The sequence below is a fragment of the Dipteris shenzhenensis genome, chromosome 27 (assembly GCF_047967505.1).
Source record: "Dipteris shenzhenensis isolate YYH24624 ecotype China chromosome 27, Dip_SZ_1.0, whole genome shotgun sequence".
In the NCBI taxonomy this organism is placed as follows: Eukaryota; Viridiplantae; Streptophyta; class Polypodiopsida; order Gleicheniales; family Dipteridaceae; genus Dipteris; species Dipteris shenzhenensis.
The window spans coordinates 35,440,729-35,464,609 of NC_141622.1; the positions used below are offsets into that span (position 1 = coordinate 35,440,729).

Here is a 23,881-nt window from a genome sequence, read left to right on the forward strand (position 1 = left end):
TCATGCATTTAGGCCTCAAAAGTAGGACCCCATTGGCAACACAATGGGGTCCTACTTTTGAGGCCTAAATGCATGAAATAGGCAGCGCGTTAACACGGCGCGTTAACACGCTGTCTATTTCAGGCATTCAGGCCTTAAAAGTAGGACCTCGTATCTTTGGACTTACAAATCCAAATGGGGTCATGTCATATATCAAATCAAACGGCAAGAGCCAATTTAGATGATTTTCATGTCCATTTTCTCCATATATCAAAATTGTATGCATCAATATATACATCAATATATACAAATATGCATCAACATATACATACATACATACATACATACATACATACATACATACATACATACATACATACATATATATATATATATATATATATATATATATATATATATATATATATATATGTATGTATGTATGTATGTATGTATGTATGTACATGCATATATATACATACATACATACATACAAACATCAAAAGTAAGACCCCATTGGTTTCCCATGTCATGCATTTTGTTGTCTCTTGAGCATAACAACAAGCACTTGTGTTCTTTACCTTTCTTTGCAATGGGGGTCTTGATTTTGGGGGGGTATGCCAAAAATTGATCAACAACATTATTTGATGAATATAGTTTTAGTTGATGGAGAAAATGGACATGAAAACCATCTAAAGTGGATCTTGCCGTTTGATTTGATATATGACATGACCCCATTTGGATATGCAAGTCCAAAGATACGGGGTCCTACTTTTAGGGCCTGAATGCCTAAAATAGGCAGCGCGTTAACGCACTGCCTATTTTAGGCATTCAGGCCCTAAAAGTAGGACCCCATATCTTTGGACTTACAAACCAAATGGGATCATGTCATATATCAAATCGAACGACAAGAACCAATTTAGATGGTTTTCATGTCCATTTTCTCCATATATCAAAATTGTATGCATCAATATATACATATATGCATCAACATATACATATACAAACATACACACACACACACACACACACACACACACATATACACATATAGATATATATGTATGTATATACATACATATATACATACTTACATACATACAGCAAAATTAGGACCCCGTTGGTTACCTATTTCATGCATTTTGTTGTCTCATGAGCATAAGAACAAGCACTTGTGTTCCTTACCTTTCTTTGCAATGGGGGTCTTGATTTTGGGGGGGGTATGCCAAAAATTGATAAACAACATTATTTGATGATTATAGTTTTAGTTGATGGAGAAAATGGACATGATAACCATCTAAATTGGATCTTGCCATTCGATTTGATATATGACATGACCCCATTCGGATATGCAAGTCCAAAGATACGGGGTGCTACTTTTAGGGCATGAATGCCTAAAATAGGCAGCGCGTTAACGCACTGCCTATTTCATGCATTTAGGCCTCAAAAGTAGGACCCCATTGTGTTGCCAATGGGGTCCTACTTTTGAGGCCTAAATGCATGAAATAGGCAGCGCGTCAACGCGCTCCCTATTTTAGGCATTCAGGCCCTAAAAGTAGGACCCCGTATCTTTGGACTTACAAATCCAAATGGGGTGATGTCATATATCAAATCAAACGGCAAGAGCAAATTTAGATGATTTTCATGTCCATTTTCTCCATATATCAAAATTGTATGCATCAACATATACATCAATATATACATATATGCATCAACATATACATACATACATATATATATATATATATATGTATGTATGTATGTATGTACATGCATATATATACATACATACATACATACAAACATCAAAAGTAAGACCCTATTGGTTTCCCATTTCATGGATTTTGTTGTCTCATGAGCATAAGAACAAGCACTTGTGTTCTTTACCTTTCTTTGCAATGGGGGTCTTGATTTTGGGGGGGTATGCCAAAAATTGATCAACAACATTATTTGATGAATATAGTTTTAGTTGATGGAGAAAATGGACTTGAAAACCATCTAAATTGGATCTTGCCGTTCGATTTGATATATGACATGACCCCATTTGGATATGCAAGTCCAAAGATACGGGGTGCTACTTTTAGGGTCTGAATGCCTAAAATAGGCAGCGCGTTAACGCGCTGCCTATTTCATGCATTTAGGCCTCAAAAGTAGGACCCCATTGTGTTGCCAATGGGGTCCTACTTTTGAGGCCAATGGGGTCCTACTTTTGAGGCCTAAATGCATGAAATAGGCAGCGCGTTAACGTGCTCCCTATTTTAGGCATTCAGGCCCTAAAAGTAGGACCCCATATCTTTGGACTTACAAATCCAAATGGGGTCATGTCATATATCAAATCAAACGGCAAGAGCCAATTTAGATGATTTTCATGTCCATTTTCTCCATATATCAAAATTGTATGCATCAACATATACATCAATATATACATATATGCATCAACATATACATACATACATACATACATATATATATATATATATATATGTATGTATGTATGTATGTACATGCATATATATACATACATACATACATACAAACATCAAAAGTAAGACCCCATTGGTTTCCCATGTCATGCATTTTGTTGTCTCATGAGCATAAGAACAAGCACTTGTGTTCTTTACCTTTCTTTGCAATGGGGGTCTTGATTTTGGGGGGGTATGCCAAAAATTGATCAACAACATTATTTGATGAATATAGTTCTAGTTTATGGAGAAAATGGACATGAAAACCATCTAAAGTGGATCTTGCCGTTCGATTTGATATATGACATGACCCCATTTGGATATGCAAGTCCAAAGATACGGGGTACTACTTTTAGGGCCTGAATGCCTAAAATAGGCAGCGCGTTAACGCGCTGTCTATTTCATGCATTTAGGCCTCAAAACTAGGACCCCATTGTGTTGCCAATGGGATCCTACTTTTGAGGCCTAAATGCATGAAATAGGTAGCGCGTTAACGCGCTACCTATTTTAGGCATTCAGGCCCTAAAAGTAGGACCCCATATCTTTGGACTTACAAATCCAAATAGGATCATGTGATATATCAAATCAAACGACAAGAACCAATTTAGATGGTTTTCATGTCCATTTTCTCCATATATGAAAATTGTATGCATCAATATATACATCAATATATACATATATGCATCAACATATACATATACATATATATATATATACATACATACATACATACATACATTTATACATACATACAAACATCAAAAGTAAGACCCCATTGGTTGCCTATGTCATGCATTTTGTTGTCTCATGAGCATAAGAACAAGCACTTGTGTTCCTTACCTTTCTTTGCAATGGGGGTCTTGATTTTGGTGGGGTATGCCAAAAATTGATCAACAACATTATTTGATGCATATAGTTTTAGTAGTTTTAGTACACAAACATACATACATACATACATACATATGTGTGTGTGTGTGTACATACATACATGGATGCATGCATGCATGCATGCATGCATGCATGCATACATACATACATACATACATACATATTGATGCATATAGTTTTACTAGATGGGGAAAATAGGCCCTACTCTGATTTTTGTGGAGAGACACAACTAGACAAATAGAGCAAGTCCAAGGGGTCGCTGGGGACACCCCCGGCAAATGGAGATGCACGGTATGCAATTTTAGCACCAATTTTGGGATGTAAGCTGCATAGTCATGTCCAAAAAAAGTTGGCAATTCTTGCATTAAATGTAGGGTGGTGAATATATCCTATTTTGTCATGGGGCTGGAGAAGACGGAGGCAAAAAATTGAACCTCCAAAAAGACTTCTTTTACCAGTCTATGGGGACCATGGCTCTTACTAGTGTTGAGAGTGGACAAGACAGCTACCGTTGGTGTGATATGGGAATCTCCCAATCTGCAATTTTAGCACCAATTTTGGGATGTAAACTACATAGTCAGGTCCAAAAAAGTTGTGTCAATTCTTGCATTAAATGTAGGGTGATGAATATATCCTATTTCATCAGGGGGCCTGCAGAAGACGGAGGGAAAAAATTGAACCTCCAAAAAGACTTCTTTTACCGGTCTATGGGGCCTAGCTCTTACTAGCATTGAGAGTGGACAAGATAGCTACCGCTGGTGTGATATGGGAATCTCCAAGTCTCAAGTTTTGGGGTACATGAAATTAGATCATGCTAACGGTAACTCTAAGAGGTTCCAAAGGCAGGCAACATTCTTCATCATAGCTAACTCAAATGCAAGGCAGTGAAAATGCCAGGAGAGTTGCTAGGTAGCATTGATTTTGGGAAGGGATATGATGATACTTTGTTGTGTTATGTAGGATATTAATTTCCATTAAATTTGGGACATGTTAGATATAACTTCATAAAATCCTAAGTCATGAAATTAATACATTACAAGTTCAAGCATAAATAATAGTTGTGAAGTTAATGCATTAAATATTCAAGCCTAAAGAAGAATTAATCAAGACCTAATGCACCATACCAGAGACTTTGGCCTTACCCTCATTCCATAGACTTGCCAATGTAAGGCCAAAATTTTCATTCTTAAGAATATGTGGAAAGACCTTACATTTGGCCCACTTTTGGTGAAAAAATTTCATTCTAAAGAATAGGTGGAGTGAAATTGTGTTTGATAAATACAAATCAATGCTCAAGTTTGGACATTATTAAATAAAGGTATCCTTTTGAAGATATTGGAACACATGAGAGAAATAATATTGAAGATACATGAATTTTTAGACATACTATTAAAGACAAATGAACATATAATGGATGAAATCCTATTGATGATACATGAATTTTCAATAGAACTATTATTCAAAAGATTTGATGGATTGAATGTAGCTTTAATACATTATCCCTTTTACAAGGGTGTTTGAGTTTAATGCTTGAAACATAAGAATGAATTTGTGTTGAAGCCTAGTGGTTTGTTAAGGATATGTGAAACTTGAAGTAAAAGTACTTACAATGGAAGGGATTATATCAAGATTCTATTAAGGACATGTGAACATATAGTAGAATAATTCTACATAAAATCAGTGGATCAAACTTAATGGCTCAAAAGTAAAAAGGGATGATGGTGCAACCTAGGGGCTACTCTACGGCACTATGGCAGCAATCTTTGTAGTTACTATCAAAGGTAGTGTAACTTTTTTTGTCAAGGAAAGAGACGCGAACCACTCCACATGACCTAGATCTGTATGACCTAGGTTGCACCGACTTGTTTCTTTCATGGATAAAAAGTGACCCTTAGGTGATGCTATAGCACTCCCTTTTTTGGTCCATTATTATAGCACAATTGGGACCTTTTGACCTAATACTAGCTACCCATCAAATATTTGTTGTAGATGTTAGGGGGAATTACCAAACTACTAGTGGTAGTTTTATCACCACCATTAGTAATTTTATTTGAGTGTTCCTTAATGGTAGTTCTCCTACTACTACATACAATATTACCAATAGTAGTCCTAATCCCAATGATAGTACACATAATATTATTACGACTGTCCAACTTTAATCATCATTATATCTATGAATGCATATATATAGGTCTATCTATATCTATACCTATTTATTCGTCATCCAATACGTTTGCATTTATTTTTGGTGCTTTGCTTACTTTGAAACTAAAGATAATGTGATTTCATTATTGTTTGCATTCTTGTCAAACATGAGGAGCTGGAATGCATAAGAGTTGGGAGGCACATTACAATTTCTGTGCAGATTTGAGCCATTGAATAGCCTATTGATTCTGATTGTTTTCTTTCTTATTAAATCCTTAATTTGGTTATTTCACACTGAACATCGCCATATCAATTCTTTTTTTTTTTTGTTCTAGTAATGTCCTATCATAGCATAGTCTAGGGTTGATCAAACAAGATAAATGGGTGCTCACATTTAATATATTTTTGAGAGTCAGAGGATAGTGGCTGTAGACTACAAAATCATCACTTTGAATAAATTTGGCAAGATTCTTCTGATAGAAGGAATAATTTCTATTGCACTAAAGATGAAAGAAAATTATCAAAAGGCTGATACAAGGCTCAAAATCACACTGGTGCTACTAGGCTTAATAGTCGTAGGCTAGTAGTAGTACTAGTGTATTTACTAAGTAGTGTGCATGCCTCTCCTCATTAAAATTCATAGTCTTCAAAAATATATAATACATAAGTCAAAATATTCTAATTAGTTTTATCATCCTAATGTTGAAACTGACTTAAATTCATAGTCTTCAAAAAGGTATAATACATAAGTTAAAATATTCCAATTAGTTTTATTGTCCTCATGTCGAAACTGACTTTCTCTTCCTTCGTCTCCTATGAGCTTCAAACCTTTAATCCATTAATCTCTCAAATAGTAAGAATGGTCTTGTATTAAGAGACGATGATATCTAAAGTGATCTACAAATACTAAGAATGGTCTTATATTAAGAGGTGATGATATCTCAAGTGTTATACAAACCATAAGAATGGTTTTGTATTAAAAGGTGATGATATCTCAAGTGTTCTACAAATAGTAAGAATGGTTCAAGTGTTCTACAAAAGTATTAGGTACCTCTTAGTGGCTGAAGGGAAGGAGTGATGATATCTCAAGTGTTCTACAAATAGTAAGAATGGTCTTGTATTAAGAGGTGATGATATCTCAAGTGTTCTACAAATAGTAATAATGGTTTTGTATTAGGAGGTGATGATATCTCAAGTGTTCTATAAAACTATTAGATACCTCTTAGTGGTTGAAGGGAAGGGGTTGGAAGTATGGGCACAATCTCTAGGAACTACAGGATGGTTGCAAGAACAATTTTGAATGTCATAAATGACACTTGGGTTTTTCAACATACGGGTGAACGATTTTTAAACATTTTCTTTCATGGTTGATAACACTTTTAATAAGAAGAACCACTTTGAATGTCATAAGTGTTGATGCAATCCCATGCTATGAAGTCTACAGACAGTTTTTTTTCCCCACATATGGGTGAAGTGATGTTTACGTTACTAAGTTCAACATATCAAGCAATGCATTTGTTTTGATTATTGAAGGAGTTTGATAATAAGACCCATTTCAAATGCAAAAGAATTGTTGTATCAGTAATGGAATCCGCTTTGGAGTGGAAATTCGGTTTCTTTCAAACCACATACTATTGTTGCATAATGTGAGTATGGCTCCAATTGGAAGTTAAGGTAGACTATAATTCGCAATATTGGTATAGTTACACATAGTAACATAAGTTTTATTTTCGACAATCTTCCCAAATAGTGGTTTCCATAAAGCTATGTTGAATACCTCGATAAGGAAATTGTGGAAGAGCTCGCTCGCTTTTTTGGGCCTGCTCGCTCTATCGACTGCCTCATAACGAGGATAACCAATAAAGATGCACTTCTCAGCTTTTGGATCCAACTTGGACCTCAACTCATCTGGCACATGAACATAGGCAATGCAACCAAAAATTTTCAAATGAGAAATATGTGGTTTCCTACCAGTATACATCTCCTCTAGCATCATGCCATGTATTACTGCAGTGGGAGTCCTGTTCATTATGTAAACTGCTGTAGCAACTGCTTCAACCCAATAATAATCTGGTAGGTCTTTTTCATTTAGCATGGCCCGAGATACCTCTCCAATATGCCTATTTTTCCTTTCTGCAAGTCCATTTTGCTGTGGGGTATGACTGCATGAATATTGCTGCTTTATGCCATGCTCTTGCAGGAACCTTGCAAACTCATTTGAGAGGTACTCTCCCCCTCCATCTGAACTTAGGCATTTTATTTGCAGGCCTGTTTCTTTTTCAACCATAGCTTTAAAAGCTTTGAAATTCCCAAACACTTCACTTTTCTTTTTCATAAAATGCACCCAAACTTTTTAGCTACAGTCATCAATAAAAGTGACAAAGTAATGATAGCCTCCAATAGATGCAGCTTTAGTAGTCCACACATCAGAGCGGATTAATTCCAATGGCTTCTACATGTCTAGGAAATGGTTTCCTTGCCTGTTTTCCAAATTGACAGGCTTCACATGCCTTATGCATTTCTGCAACCTTGAATTTAGGCAATCCTGCAACAATGTTTTGGGCATGCATTGATTTAAGTTGCTATACATTAACATGACCAATGCGTTTATGCCAGATATCAATATCTGCAACTACACCGGTCCCATGTGCAAACATTGCTGCACTCAATTCAGGCATGTCCGCATCCAACATAAACATCCTGCCCTTCTTCTTTCCTTTTGCTATCAAGCGACCGTTATTTTTCATATCCTCAACAAAGCATCCATGAGGATTAAATCTGACTTGCAAGCCCTGCTCAACCATTTGACCAACAGACACAAGGTTCTTGGTGATATTTGGGACATGAAATACATCAGACAGGTATTTCTTTTTCCCATCCTGCATAGACAAAGGAATTTTACCAATCTGCACAATAGGATGTGCAGTATCATCACCAGTCTCCACAAATCCTGGTCTTTCCATTTTCCTTGCATCTTGCATCCATTTTGCATGACCTGTCATGTGGTTTGATGAACCTGAGTCAACATACCACACATCATTACTTTCTTCTGCACTTGTCACAGAATTGGTCATGTGCTACACCATAAACAAATGCTCATTTATGTCATCACCCTGTCTACTAGAGGATGCATAATTGCCTTGCTACAATTTTCCATTCATAATGTCATTCTGCTTTTTGTAGCAGTCTTTAGCGATATGACCCATTTTACCACAATAGTAGCATTCAACATTGCTGTTTGCATTTTGGCCTCTCTGCCATCCACCACGACCTCTTTGGCTCCCCCTGCCTCTAGAGTTACCACGTCGTCCTCCAAAGGACTGGTTTTCTTGAGTTTGCTGCATATTCTTATTTCTACCATGGCCTCCAAATCGGCCTCCTCTACCTCTGCCTCTACCTCTTCCAGCATTTGAGTAGAAGACAGTTTCTTTTGAAGTTCCTCCTGAAAAGGATGCACCACCATTTCTCTGCTCTTCAGAAATTAGAAGAGCAAACAACTCCTCAAAATCAGGAAATTTTTCACGGATGGCAATGGATGTCCGGAACTGTGCATAATCCTTTCCTAGACCATTCAAGGTCACAGAAACTAGATCATCATGTTCCACTAGCAACCCAATGGAAGCAAGTGCATATGCAATTTTCTTCACCTTCATGTGGTAGTCATTGATGCTCATATTTTCTCTCTGCACATTGTGCAACTCTTGCGTGAGCTGCATTTTCCTGGCTTGCATATTTGTGCTGTACATTTTTGCCAAAGTATCCCATGCCTCCTTTGGCGTACTTGCATCCTGAATATGCACAATCATAGAATCTGAAATACTGATAGACAGCCAATACATAACTTTTCTGGCTCTCTCATGCCATCCCTTAAATGCCTGCATTTCCTGTTGATTGGGAACATTAGGAAGAACTGGTTCTTCTTCATTTCCTATAATGAACTCCCAATAGCCTTTTCCCATAAGGAAATTCATCATTCTAAACTTCCATGCTTGGAAGTTGTTCTTGTCAAGCTTTTCAATGACAATCTGTGAAAGAGAATCAGACACCATTACAGAACACTGCAAAATATTTTGTCACTGCAAAAAACACAGCTTTTGCCTCACACGGGCAAATGTGCAAAACTGACGAAAGTGGTATTTGACCACACAGTCACTTCCTAGTGACGATTTTGCATCAACAGGCAATAAGGATGATTGTGTAACTCCCAGTATCTCTGCGCACAGGCATACGATGCAATTTCTAGGCTATCTCTCCTTTTCTTGCATTTTGTTGAAGCCCACAGACTTCTCGGATCAGGATGATCATGCATTGCTTCTGCTCTACGTTCAACCATTGGAGCCACATTGGTCCTTCTGATTGACAACATCTTTGACATTGTATGCCCAAGCCATTTCTCCTTTGTTTCAAGGGACACCAACATAGGCAATGTCACCCTCTTTGCAACTAGCTGATCTAAGCTATATACCCCTTTCACTTTCTGTAGGCCATTTCTCAGGTTAGAGAGCATCGCCTCTTGGGCGTGCATCTCCCGAGGTGTTGGTAGGTTGTTACTCTACGAACTTTAGGGTTCAGGCTAAATCTTGTGAAGACTCAAGACAGGTAATCACCTGAATGGCCTGATGTTGCTGCCTCAAATGCTCCCAACAATCGTCACACCAGAGCTCGTGTTCTTCGCTCCAATGGCAATGATCCAATGCATGCATCTACAACCGCTTCTTGCTGTTGCTTTGCAAGGAGTTTTCTTTCTTCTCATTGTTTCTCCCTTCACAGATGTTGCAAAAGTGTCTTCCATTGCCGATTCGATACCGTGCTAGTGCTTTCCTCGATCCGCACTCTGTTCCTTGTGCCTTGATCTAGCTTTTTGGCATTCCTGTCTTGCAGCCTCTGTTTGCTTCTCTTGCAAGCCATGGTGAGTTGCATGTTGCCATTGAAGACATGGCCATGATCAGTCCAGAATAGAAATAGAGAAGCTAGCTGGTGAGGCAAGCAAAGAATAGAAGACAACATAACTAAAAGAAGACAATGGCAAACCAAAGTCTGTGCAAGGTCACATTGAGCTGCGTATGGGTTACAAGGTGTTTGCAGGGCGGGAGTAGGTTGTAAAACTTAATCTTCCAAGATTTGATGGGCGGGAGGTGTGAAAATTTGAAATTCTTAGGAGTAGCAAAATTTCAACCGTCGGTTTTCTCCCCCTCCGGCGATACATGTCAGCAGACTTAGATATCCCAAACAAGTGCAATGTGGCCTAAAATGCTTCAAAACACAAATAGGCCAAAGGGCACGCTATTAGGTTTGATGCTGTGTATTATTAAATGCAATGAACTTTAGCATTGTTATGAGCCATATAGCAAGCAAGTGCATGGAAAAAGAAATAATTCAAAATTATAAATAGTGTTGGATTTATTAAAATCTCTTTGCACATGCACAAATTGCACTTTTCCAACTTCTTCCATTTTAGGGTGAATCTACATACCAATACAAACAACTATCAATGTTTTAAGACACCATGCACTAGTCCCAATAGTTTGGATTCTGAATTTTCAATCCGTTTCAGTTTTCAACAAATCTGTTTCCTTTTTGTGTTTCATCATGGTGAAGATTCTAGTGTTTCGAGGGACCCAAGGGGAAGACCCGGAGTCTTATCTTTGGGATTTTGTTCGAGGATGCCGGCTTTTTGGATGGTTCATGAATGGGCAGAGATTTTGCCTGATTTTCTTGAAGGTGTAGCCCTGAGTTGGCATGAGGCCTTGCCGGACTCTACCAAGGAGGACTGGGACCAAGTGGTGGCAGCAATGAAGCAGAGATTTAGGGCAGTGGAGTCGCCAAATGCTTTGATGTTGTAGTTGGACCGGTTCTATCAAGGAGAGGGTGAGATGGTCTCTACGTTGGCAATCTGATATGAAACTTTATGGTTCAAAAGTGGGATACTGGAGAATTGATTTTGAAGGAAATGATAAGAAGGTGCGCTACAACATCAAAAGCCGCAAAAAGGAAGTTGTCAAGGAGGAGTCTTCAACATCAGAGAGTTCAATCTCTAACTTAACCAATGAAGAAGAAGACATAGGGTGTAGCTCTGAGAAGACATAGGGTGGAAGGAGCTAATCGGGATGAGTTAGGAAGGAACAAGGTGGTGGTGCAATAAGATCCTGTAAAGACACTTCATGTGGAGGATGTGGAGTACACTAAATGACGCCAATGCAATGAAGAGCTTCTTGGTGATTCTCTATCAAGTAGTGAGAAGCTCTAGTACTTGGATATGTTAGATGATTTTCCATGTCTCTTTGCAACAAGCTATTCACAAGTTCGACTAGTCTCTCTTGTAAAGCACAAGATTGAGTTGAAGGTAGAAAGCAAGCCAGTTGTGCAACGCTTAAGGAGATTGGGGGTGATCCAAGCTGAGGCACTAAAGAATGAGGTAACACAACTACTTGAGGTAGGATTTATCTTTCTTGTTGATGATTTAGAATGGATATATCCTGTAGTAGTCACACCAAAGAAAGGAAATAAGTAGCGGGTTTGTGTGGACTTTCGTCCTTTGAATGCATGCACTAAGAGGGATCATTTTCGTTTGCCATTCCAAGATGAAATACTAGACCAAGTAACAGGGCATGAGATGTATTCTATATGTGATGGGTATTCTAGGTACTTTCAAATTCGTATTCGGGAAGAAGATCAAAAGAAAACATCATTTGTCACACCTTGGGGAGTTTTTGCTTATAGAGTGATGCCTTTTGGGTTAACCAATGCACCAGCTACATTTCAAAGGTTCATGAGTCAAGTGCTCGAGCCTTACTTGGGAAAGTTCATAAGGGTGTTTTTGGATGAGTTTTTGCATTTATTCTCGATGCATAGATCACATGGAGAAGTTAAAGATGGCCTTAGCCAAGATTGATGAAGCAAAAGGGTGTCTAAATCCTAGCAAGTGTCATTTGGCTCAAAAAAAAGTAGTCTTGTTGGAGCATATTGTGTCTGAAGAAGGCCTACAAATGGATCCTGACAAGGTTCAAGCAATCATGGCATTGCCAAGTCCTGAGAGTGTCACTGGTGTTTGCAGAATTATAGGAAAGAGCAAGTATTATCAACGCTTTTGTCATGCTTTCACAGAGATAGTGCATCCCATGAACTTGTTGACAAGAAAAGGACTTTCTTTCCAATGGGGTGTGGAGAACCAAGAGTCTTTTCAGCAACTTAAGGAGGCCATGAGTAAGGGCCCAATATTGAAGCCCCCTGATTGGTCTCAAGACTTTTATGTAAATCCAAGTGTATCTTTGCATTTAGTAGGTGCTGTATTGATTAGGAAGTAGTGCTTCTGTGAGCCTCCCCCTCCCCTCCCGCAACTCTACCTCCCCCCCCTTAGCTCCCCTCGTCTCGACCACCCCCACCCCCTGCCTCTCCGCCCTCACCCCCCCTCACCCGCCGCCTCACCTCGCCGCTGCCATCACGCCCCCCTCGCCCGCTCTCCCCCCCCTCGTCCCACTCCGCCCTCACTCCTCGCCCCTCGCCTCTCCACCTCACCCCTTGCCTCTCCGCTCCCTCACCCCCTTGCACCTCCGCCTCACTCCTGCTTCACACCGCCCCCCCTCGCTATGCCCACCCCCCCTCGCCGCTCCGTCTCACCCCCCTCGCCCCCCTGCTCCACCCTCCTTGCCGGCCACTCCGCTCCTCCCCCACCCCCTCGCTTCGCCCACCCACCCCTCGCCACGCTGCCCCCACCCCCTCTCGCCCCTCCGCCCTTCCGCTCCACCCCCGCCCTTTCCACCCTGCCCTTCCGTCCCCGCCCCCCCCGCCCTTCCGCTCCACCCCGTCCCTTCCGCCCCGCCCTTCCACCCCGCCCCCCTCCCGCCCTCCTGCCCCGCTCCGCCTCTCCCCTGCTCCCGCTCCCGCCTCCTCGCCTCACCCGTTCTCCGTCCTCACTCCTCCATCCCACGCCACCTCCGCCTCCCGGCCTCCCGTCCCGCTTCCTCTGCCCTCCACCCTCCATCCTTCCTGCTTTTCGCCCCCGCACCCATCTTCTTCACACCCAGGCTCCACCCTCCCGCATCTATCCCCCCTTTTCTGGGTGGCAGCCTCTTCTTCATCGGAAGCCTCGCAGTTTGTCTTGGCGGTATGGCGGCTCCCTGCCTGGAACCGGAGGCCCAGTCAGACCCTCCCTCCTCTCCAGATGCCTACTGCGTTATCCTGACAGAGCAATAATCATCTCGGGTTCAGGAGGTTGCCAACGACTTTGCCCTTACCTTTGTTTATGGTAGAGTCATTGGACATTCCCCCTCCAGATCAGCCATTAGTAGGGACTGGCTCCAGTCCACTCTCATGCTAGAGGACGGCCATATTGAGGAGGTGGCCCTTATGGGAAGGGGCATCTTCCGGCTCAAACTCTCCCAATGCGAAAGCTGCGAGCAACCTGATTGCTGGCTCCCCCACATCGGTGGATGGAAAGATTATCATGATAGTCCCGTGGTACCGTGGATTCAACGCAGCGGATTTTGATGTTCGGTTCCGTATACCTCGCCATCCAGTGACGCTAGTTTTTCCAGGTCTTGCTGCTGAGCTGCGGCCGATTGTCGCGGACCTGGGCTCCCACTTTGGCTGGGTTATGCACGACACTTTCGCCGATGCGGTGACTACGGCAGGAGCCCCCCGAGTCCGTGTGGCTGTGGCGGATCCTGCGACTCTCCCTGCAGTGATCGAGATTGTGACAGATGCCGGCAACATCACCCAGAGCATGGTACTCACCGGACAGCCAGGCCAGTGCCTGAGGTGTCATGGCTTTGGGCACCTGGCGGCTGTTTGTCCACGATTCACCAGCTCTTCTCGGCCTCCCCCGCCCCGTCCCCCCCCTCCGGGCAGCCACGTCAGGAGGAGCAGAGGTAGCCGGAGTCCGGTCCAGAGTTAGCTGGCGGTTGGACTGAGGTTAGAAGGAAAAGAGGAAAGAACATGAAGATTTCTGATAAAGGCAAGGAGGCAGCGGTTAGCCAACCTGCAGCAACACCTCAGAGACCTGATAGGCTGCCGCCCCAGGGACCTGGGAGAGCTTCTTCTTCGACGGTAGCCCGCCCTTCACAGCCTCAGGTCCCCCTCTCTTCCGTTCCCCAGCCTCTTTCCACTCAGTCCCAGCCCCTCCCCCAGCTGCACCCTACTTCTCCCGACCCACAGCTTCAGCCCCCACCTCTTCCTCCTCAGTCTCCTCCTCCTCCTTCTCAGCCCCAGTTCCAGATGCATCCCCATCCCCCCCCCCCCCGTCTCTCTCAGCTCTCCTGCAGAGTTAGCTGCACCGACGGCTCCTCACAGCCCCTGCTCCCCCTCCTCCTCGGAGTCTGAGTCGCCTATCCCCCAGCCTCCTCCCCCTCCCCCTCCACTGGCAGGACACCCTGAGTCTACACCACCACTGGAGCAGGCTTCTCTGTCCGCTAGCCCCTTAGTGGTAGACTCTGATGGGCCTCAGCTTCAGGAGAGAGAGCTTCCTTGCGACTTTTATAGATCTGGCCCCTGGGACTACTTGGATGTGGCCGACCTCGGGACCTTCCTTGCTTGCCTCGACATCAGTATCTTCCTACTCCGCAAAGGGGCGGATGGGAAGATAGCTGCCTTGGCCCCTAGGGATGGCCCTAGCTTTGCTTTCACGTTCCTTAGCGATGGCACCGAGACTTGGACAGAAACTTGGTCTGGGAGGCTCTCAGGGAGTAGACGCACGCTCAGGTCTGGATAGGCCCGTCCGGTGGGCAGCTTCTCGAGACTCAGTGGTCTGAGGGTGACGTGCACCTGCGGTGGCGTTGCACCGCCAAACGCTTCAGACTGATTGTGATCCTCAGGCCCCCCCTGTCATGGCCCCTCCCCTAGGATGTCAGAGCCTGGACTCCTCAGAAACTCCGAGCCTTCTACGGGATGACTACTTCAGAGATCTCGAGCTGGCTCGAGAAAGCTTTCGCTCATGGCACCAAAGGCCTCTCGCCTTTGCTGAAGAGGAGCTTCGGATCCAGGCCCTTCGAGCCAGAGCCCTTCTTGAGGAGACCCTCCAGCGCCGTTCAGAGTTTTCCTATCATGCCTCTCTCTCCTTCTGGGCTCGGAAGGGTGACCGGATGTGCAGGGAGTTCTTTAGGACACATGGCCAGAGAGCAGTAGGTGATCAGCTTCGGAGTCTCAGGACAGCGGAGGGGCACATCGTTACGGATCCGGGTGAGGTCTTGGGGTTGGCTACCGACTTCTATAGGACCCTTTTCCAGTAGGAGCCGCTTGCCCCTCGCACTCGACGCTCCCGTGAGGAGGTGTGGAGGCACACTCCATCCTTGGTCCAGCCCAGCATGTAGGCAACGTTGTTGGCACCGTTCACCATGGATGAGATGTTGGAGGCCTTGATGGCCATCGACGGGCAGAAATGCCCGGGCAAGGATGGGCTATCCCAGGCATTCTTCACCTCCTTCTGGGATCAGATCCATCAGCCCCTCCTAGCAGCTCTTCAGAGGATTTTCAGCAGCGGTTATATGCCAGAGAGCCTCTCCTCGGGACTGATTTGCCTCATCCCGAAGGGAGGAGATAGACAGGAGATCCGTTAGTGGTGCCCGATCACCCTCCTTACTACTGCCTACAAAATCCTTGCCAAGATGATCAGCGCCAGAGTTCGGCCTCTACTTCCAGACCTCATTCATGATACTCAGACAGGCTTTGTCCAGGATCGCAGTATCCTAGTTAATGTCTTCACCTTCTCAGAGGCGGCGGAGTGGGCTCAGCACAGTGGATCACACCTAGCCATCCTACTTCTCGACTTTGAGAAGGCCTACGATCGAGTGGACTGGTCCTTTCTGGAGGGGACTCTGGAGCGACTAGGTTTCCCAGCAGGATGGATTCAGGGTATTTCAGCGTTGTACAGGACAGCTTCTAGCAGGGTCATCATTGGCAGCAGGATGGGTGAGTGTTTTAGTCTGGAGAGATCAGTGCGTCAGGGCTGCCCCCTTGCTCCTTACCTGTTTCTCTTCTTCATTGAGGCTATGACATACTACCTTCGGGCGAGGTCTACTGGGATCAGGGGTGTTCGCCTTCCACTCCAGGAGGACACGGAGCTCCTGGACTCGGAGTACGCGGATGACACAGCCCTGTATGTCCAGAATGATGAGATGATGCTGGAGAGGGTGAGGATGGCCCTGGAGGTCTTCTGTTCAGCTGCTGGTGCGAAAATCAACTGGAACAAATCAGTTGGTTTTCTCACAGACCCCGGGGCGTGCTCTCAGTGGGGGAGGTTTTTGGGTTTCAGGTGGATCCCGCGGGGACAGACAGCTAGATATCTTGGTTTTCAGGTCGGCCTGGATATCACGCCAGCTCAGCAGTTTCTCCCGGTGCTAGATTCCATCCGACGAAAGCTGGCTTTTTGGAGCACTGCTAAGCTCTCCCTTGCAGATTGTGCCCTGGTAGTCAACCAGGTCCTCCTAGCCACGGCTTGGTATGTGGCTTCCTGTTGGTGTTTCTCGAGATCCAGCATGACACAGCTTAGGAGGTTGGTTCGGAACTTCCTTTGGTCCGGGGAGGATGGCCTCAGAGATACCAGAGCTAGGGTTGCTTGGCAGACAGTCATTCTTCCGCAGGCTGAGGGTGGCCTGGGGCTCATCGATCCAGAGCTTCAGAGTCAGGCCCTGTTAGGCAAGCTTCAAACAAGTGCAATGTGGCCTAAAATGCTTCAAAACACAAATAGGCCAAAGGGCACGCTATTAGGTTTGATGCTGTGTATTATTAAATGCAATGAACTTTAGCATTGTTATGAGCCATATAGCAAGCAAGTGCATGGAAAAAGAAATAATTCAAAATTGTAAATAGTGTTGGATTTATTAAAATCTCTTTGCACATGCACAAATTGCACTTTTCCAATTTCTTCCATTTTAGGGTGAATCTACATACCAATACAAACAACTATCAATGTTTTAAGACACCATGCACTAGTCCCAATAGTTTGGATTCTGAATTTTCAATCCGTTTCGGTTTTCAACAAATCTGTTTCCTTTTTGTGTTTCATCATGGTGAAGATTCTAGTGTTTCGAGGGACCCAAGGGGAAGACCCGGAGTCTTATCTTTGGGATTTTGTTCGAGGATGCCGGCTTTTTGGATGGTTCATGAATGGGCAGAGATTTTGCCTGATTTTCTTGAAGGTGTAGCCCTGAGTTGGCATGAGGCCTTGCCGGACTCTACCAAGGAGGACTGGGACCAAGTGGTGGCAGCAATGAAGCAGAGATTTGGGGTAGTGGAGTCGCCAAATGCTTTGATGTTGTAGTTGGACCGGTTCTATCAAGGAGAGGGTGAGATGGTCTCTGTGTTGGCAATCTGATATGAAACTTTATGGACAAAGTATGAAAGGGCAGCTTTGCAAGCTGTGACATCTGCATCATCGGCCCCTCAAAGTCTCTCAGTGATGGAGCACTTAAAGATGAGTAAATTTGTTATGGCTTTGGAGCCTCGTCTTTGCTCAAAAGTAATGAGTAAAGATCCAACAACATACATGGAGGCACTTCACATTGCGACCAAGAAAGAAGCTTCTCTAAAGATCTAATCCTCTCTTGTGTCTTCAACAGCTTCAACTTCTAAGGTGGAGGTAATGGGCACTCCTCAGGTACCAAAGTCCTCTGAGTTAGATCATAATATCTCCCAATTGATGGCAGAGTTTGTTGATTTGAAATTGCATTTGGTTAATGCATGACAACCTAGAGCACTAAAGAGTGAAGATAGGCCTCGAGATAAGAGCAGGGTCACTTGTTATGAATGTAATGAAAAAGGTCACTATCGCTCTGAGTGTCCTAGATTGAGAAAGAAAGAAGAAAAACAAGTATCCTTGTTAGAAGCTTCTTTAGGTGATGAGGAAAGAGAGTTAATGATGGCTAAACAGGGGCATGGTAAAGAAAAAGAAGAAGAAGAAAGCAAGGAAGAAGTAGATGAGGAACATCAAGAAGAGGAACACTGTAGTAAGAAAAAGAAGACATCTAGAAGAAGAATTAGTAAATCAGACTTTCCTTTAGGACAAGGAATTGGAAGCTATGACTTGTTGTTCGACCTTAAAGAAACAGAAGCTCATATCACCTTTGGTCAATTACTTGCTTTGTCTCCAAAACTACGGAAGGAATGGGGAAAGCTAGCAAGCACAAGAGTGTCCGAGAAGAAAAAGAAGAAAAGTGCCATTCCTGTTGTTCAAAAGGTAGATATAGATGTGGGTGATGATGTACCTGTGGTTGATGTGATCATTGATGGTCAAATGATTTCTAATGTGTACATTGATGGAGGTGCATCGATTAATGTCATGAGTGACAAGACCATGATAGATGCTGATTTAAAAGACCTCTCCTTATTGCATCAAATTGGCTGACAACACTAGGGTAAAGACCTTGGGAGTTGTGAAGAATCTAGAAGTGGATGTATGTAGAATTTCTGTGCCGACTACTTTTCACGTGATCCCTACCAAGCCAGATGCACATGCCTATCCATTGATTTTGGGAAGGCCTTGGCTATGCAAGGTGAAGGTTGTTCAAAAGTGGGATACTGGAGAATTGATTTTGCAAGGAAATGATAAGAAGGTGCGCTACAACATCAAAAGCCACAAAAAGGAAGTTGTCAAGGAGGAGTTTTCAACATCAGAGAGTTCAAGCTCTAACTTAACCAATGAAGAAGAAGACATAGGGTGTAGCTCTGAGGAGTCCAACTCAGAGGGTGAGGTGGAAGGAGCTAATCGGGATGAGTTAGGAAGGAACAAGGTGGTGGTGCAATAAGATCCTATAGAGACACTTCATGTGGAGGATGTGGAGTACACTAAATGACGCCAACGCAATGAAGAGCTTCTTGGTGATTCTCTATCAAGTAGTGAGAAGCTCTAGTACTTGGATATGTTAGATGATTTTCCGTGTCTCTTTGCAACAAGCTATTCACAAGTTCGACTAGTCTCTCTTGTAAAGCACAAGATTGAGTTGAAGGTAGAAAGCAAGCCAGTTGTGCAGCGCTTAAGGAGATTGGGGGTGATCCAAGCTGAGGCACTAAAGAAAGAGGTAACACAACTACTTGAGGCAGGATTTATCTTTCTTGTTGATGATTTAGAATGGATATATCCTGTAGTAGTCACACCAAAGAAAGGAAATAAGTAGCGGGTTTGTGTGGACTTTCGTCCTTTGAATGCATGCACTAAGAGGGATCATTTTCCTTTGCCATTCCAAGATGAAATACTAGACCAAGTAGCAGGGCATGAGATGTATTCTATATGTGATGGGTATTCTAGGTACTTTCAAATTCGTATTCGGGAGGAAGATCAAAAGAAAACATCATTTGTCACACCTTGGGGAGTTTTTGCTTACAGAGTGATGCCTTTTGGGTTAACCAATGCACCAGCTACATTTCAAAGGTTCATGAGTCAAGTGCTCGAGCCTTACTTGGGAAAGTTCATAAGGGTGTTTTTGGATGAATTTTTGCATTTATTCTCGACGCATAGATCACATGGAGAAGTTAAAGATGGCCTTAGCCAAGATTGATGAAGCAAAAGGGTGTCTAAATCCTAGCAAGTGTCATTTGGCTCAAACAAAAGTAGTCTTGTTGGGGCATATTGTGTCTGAAGAAGGCCTACAAATGGATCCTGACAAGGTTCAAGCAATCATGGCATTGCCAAGTCCTGAGAGTGTCACTGGTGTTTGCAGAATTATAGGAAAGAGTAAGTATTATCAACGCTTTTGTCATGCTTTCACAGAGATAGTGCATCCCATGAACTTGTTGACAAGAAAAGGACTTTCTTTCCAATGGGGTGTGGAGAACCAAGAGTCTTAAGGAGGCCATGAGTAAGGGCCCAATATTGAAGCCCCCTGATTGGTCTCAAGACTTTTATGTAAATCCAAGTGTATCTTTGCATTCAGTAGGTGCTGTATTGCTATAAAAAGGAGAGGCAGGTAGAATGCAACCCATCTATTATGCCAACTGACAGCTTATAGAGGTGAAAACAAGGTATGAAGAAATGGAGCAGCAAGCTCTCTCTTTGGGGTTTTCAGTCAAAAAGTTTCGCTCCTATTTATTACCTCAATCATTTTTCTTCCTTACCTCTCAGTCTGTGTTAGCATATCTAGTTTGCAAGCCTAATCCTAGGGGGAGATTTGCAAAATGGTTGTTAGAGCTTCAAGAGTTCTCTTTCTCTTTTGTCACTAAAAATACCACTAGGTCCACTATGGCAGATTTGCTCACAGGACGGGAGGATCTAGGAGAAGAAAAGAAATGTAAGGAGAATATTAAAGATGAAAGGGATACACCACCAACAGCTCTTATTTTGTATTTTGATGGGGCTTTTAGTCCTTCACGCCAACAAGGAGCCGGGGGGATGGTCTTGATGAATTCTGAAGGTGAAGAGGTGTGGGCAAGAGGACAAGAGCTTCCAGGTATCACAACTAACAATGCAGCTGAGTATAATGCTTTGATTCTTGGTTTGGAGGATTGTCTTTAAAGTCAAGTTAAAGAATTGGAAGTAAGAGGAGATTCTCAGCTTATTATAAAGCAAATGCAAGGGCATTACAAAATAAGAAGTCCTCATTTGATATTTTTAATTTGGCATTGGTATTATGTTTGATAAGAGTCTGAGTATCAAGTGATAGCCTAGCGGCTCTCACTTATTCCACTCATCCTCTCACCCCATACCAACGTCACTTGGGATGTCACCATATTTATTCTCCTCTAAGCAAAACAAGGAGAAAGATATTTTGTGGTTTTCTTTGCATGAAAATAGTTTCTTCATCTCTCTTTGCAAGTGATAAGGATCTCTATTATTAAGATTGGCGCGAGTAGGAAGCTAAGAGGTGCTCGAAGTCCAACTTCATGTCACAATACTATTCACCTTTTTCAACCCCTTTCTCTCTCTCTCTCGTCTCCTTCTTCTCTCTTCTCTTTCTTCTTCTTCTCTCTCTCTTGGCAGGCCACATGAATGAAATTCATATTGTTGAAAAAGCAATCCTTTAAATTAACTCCAGAACATCAATTAGATCATACGCCTACAAGGGAAACCTCCCTACCCTTAAAAACAGCGAGTTCGAGGAGATGCATCCGATTTTGTTTGTTGGGCAAGGTAGTCGATAGGTAGGAGGATCGAGTGGGTGATTGATAGAGCTCTCTCGCTTTGTCGAGACAAGTTGCAGCATTAGTTAGAGCAGCAGAGGTCTGGGCAAGGCCAAGGATTGCCAAGCGCGGATTGTCAAGAGAGGAAATTAGGATTGCCCGTAATTTGCTATGGCGAATTGTGAAGAGAGCAACAAACCATGAAGATCACAGCTTGGAAAACAAGCTCAGCTATATTGGAGAGAGCCTAGACATGAAACCGGCATGACACAAACCGCTTGCCTTCAATTGCCAAAAGCTCGTAGACTCTCATTGGGTCGTCTGATTCGTTTCCACAATGTACCCGGGAGCGATTTTGCATATTAAGATTGGGCAGGTCATTTACTACAGGCTCGCTCCCCTCCATGGGTCCTATACTAGCGTCTAAATTTATATACCAAGCAAGCGAGATTACATATACAGCGATGGCTGTTAAGATGGTCGGTGTGTAGAAGCAGCAAGGAATTTGCCAAGCTTGGACTAAAGAAGAGCCTGATCCTGTACAGCAACGAGGTGTCCACCTTGGATGGGCCGGCATGCACATCGCATATATTACCATTTGCACAGCCAATTCTGCCCCTGCTGCAATGAGAAGACGAGTCCAATACACGCGCTTTCCCAATTCATTTCTGGATTTGGCATAGCAAGCCATCGGGTAAATTAGCCCCAAAGCTGATCCTGCGACGGTCCAACCAAAACATTGCAACACGCATCTGGAGCGGAGATATCCGTTCCCAGGTGCCCGATCGGGCCAGAATCGTGCCATTTGAACAAGACACAAAGCGAATATCGTCACCAGATAGACAATGAGATGGAATATCAATCCTGTCCACAGCGTCATCCCAAGTACGCCTACACATCTCATGATGAGAACGGACGAAGTGAACAAACCTGAAGAATCCATAATTCAATTACCTACTATTAGAATCGAAGAGGTTGTAAGGATGTAGTTACAGATAGTCTGGAAGGCATCTTCTCCAGTGTTAGTAAGCCTCACCAGCTGCGATGACTATTGCAATCTTCTGTTGAAAGCTTGCTGTCGGCCTACAAGTAATTGCAGCTCCACATGTAGCACCTTGAATTGTACCGGAGAGAAATGAGGCGATGATAGCGAGCACGATTATCTTAGAGCTTCTTGCTTTGTTGTAATTCATAAAGAAGAACGAAACCTGGAGTTGGAGATGCGGTGAAGTTTCAAGGGCAGCAACCACAAAGCTGTACAACGTGCTTCTGTCATCTGATTGCATGGCCTTTATTCTGGGCGGATGCAAGCAGCCATAGAGTGGAGGTTAGGAATTGATCTTCTTCAAACTATCTATAAGCTGAAAGTAACGTGAACATGGGGACGAAATCCATTCTAACAACGACGAAGCAGCTAATTAGAATTATACCGTGCGCCGCGAAGCTTGCAGGAGAGAGCTTGGAGGAGTCTACGAAGCTGGAGGAGGGGATAAAAGCAGGACGTGGTAAAGGGCTCTTGGAACTCAAGTCTAAGGAGGTAAGGGACGAAAATCTGAGAGATGAGTATCATGGCGACAAATGCAAGGAGGATCCAGCTTCGGGAGGGGTGCGTATGGACAAAGCGGTAGTAGTCGATACCAGCAGTGATAGATGTGATGAAGTTGAGCAAGTACGTGGAAGCTGAGAAGGCAATAGCAAAGCCTGTGTAGAAATCCTCTAGCGTGTGCATGATTTGAGAGAGGCGACCCATGCTGTACTTGAAACGAGAAGCTACCAAATATTTCATTGAGGAAACTTTCTCTACAATTTTGTATTTGAAAAGAGAAGCTATCAATTTCATTCACAAAGAAAAAGAGAGGAGCTCGTTAAAAACGCTTGGTTTCCCGTTGACTCGCAACAATCAAAACCTGACATTTTGAATTCTTGAAAAGAGAAGCTACCTAAGGGCCTATTCCCATTAGGAGTTAGGGATCACTAGTTGAGGCTCTTAACCTAGTGTCCACGTTAGTGTGCATTGGCATATTAGCATTTTTTAATTGTAGTTAAGTTAAACTCATACCTGCCCCTTAAAAATGTTTGTAAATTTAACCCCTTCAAAATAGGTACTTTAAGGACTTTTAAGAAGAGAAAGAAGTTGGAATGTGAAAATTTAATGGTTAACTTAAGGGTGAGTAGTGGGAATGATTATTCTTAAAGTAAGATTCTTGTTAATAAAATTTCATGGTCAAGATCAACTTGGAACTATACAACATGGGTAATCATTTGAAAGGTCTTGGAAAGAAGAATCCATTGTGACCTTAACTTTAAAGAACTGACTTTGGATCGATGAGATAAATCATTTTGTATAAAAAATACCCCGAAAG

General features: G+C 43.1%; 1 protein-coding gene across 2 annotated transcripts; it reads right to left on the reverse strand.

The window, feature by feature from the left end:
* Nucleotides 1-21,528: 21,528 nt before the first annotated feature.
* On the reverse strand, nucleotides 21,529-23,294 carry LOC147884219 (uncharacterized). Of its 2 annotated transcripts, none has more exons than XM_087399092.1 (3): nucleotides 22,949-23,294; nucleotides 22,555-22,807; nucleotides 21,529-22,448 (listed from the first exon to the last, which is right to left on the reverse strand). In XM_087399092.1, exons 2-3 carry the CDS (start codon nucleotides 22,802-22,804, stop codon nucleotides 21,766-21,768), a joined length of 933 nt encoding a protein of 310 aa, XP_087255218.1. In that variant the 5' UTR covers nucleotides 22,805-22,807; nucleotides 22,949-23,294; the 3' UTR covers nucleotides 21,529-21,765. The 2 variants fall into 2 exon arrangements, with proteins under 2 accessions (XP_087255218.1, XP_087255217.1); XM_087399091.1 differs by having other exon boundaries at nucleotides 22,555-22,814.
* Between the last annotated feature and the right edge of the window lie 587 nt (nucleotides 23,295-23,881).

Excerpts from the sequence above, each read along its gene's own strand:
- LOC147884219 (XM_087399091.1), bottom strand. The coding sequence starts at position 23,268 with ATGGGTCGCCTCTCTCAAATCATGCACACGCTAGAGGATTTCTACACA. Across the intron at positions 22,815-22,948 it reads TGCAAGCTTCGCGGCGCACG|AATAAAGGCCATGCAATCAG; the intron begins GTATAATTCTAA and ends GCATCCGCCCAG. Across the intron at positions 22,449-22,554 it reads TGCAATAGTCATCGCAGCTG|GTTTGTTCACTTCGTCCGTT; the intron begins GTGAGGCTTACT and ends TGGATTCTTCAG.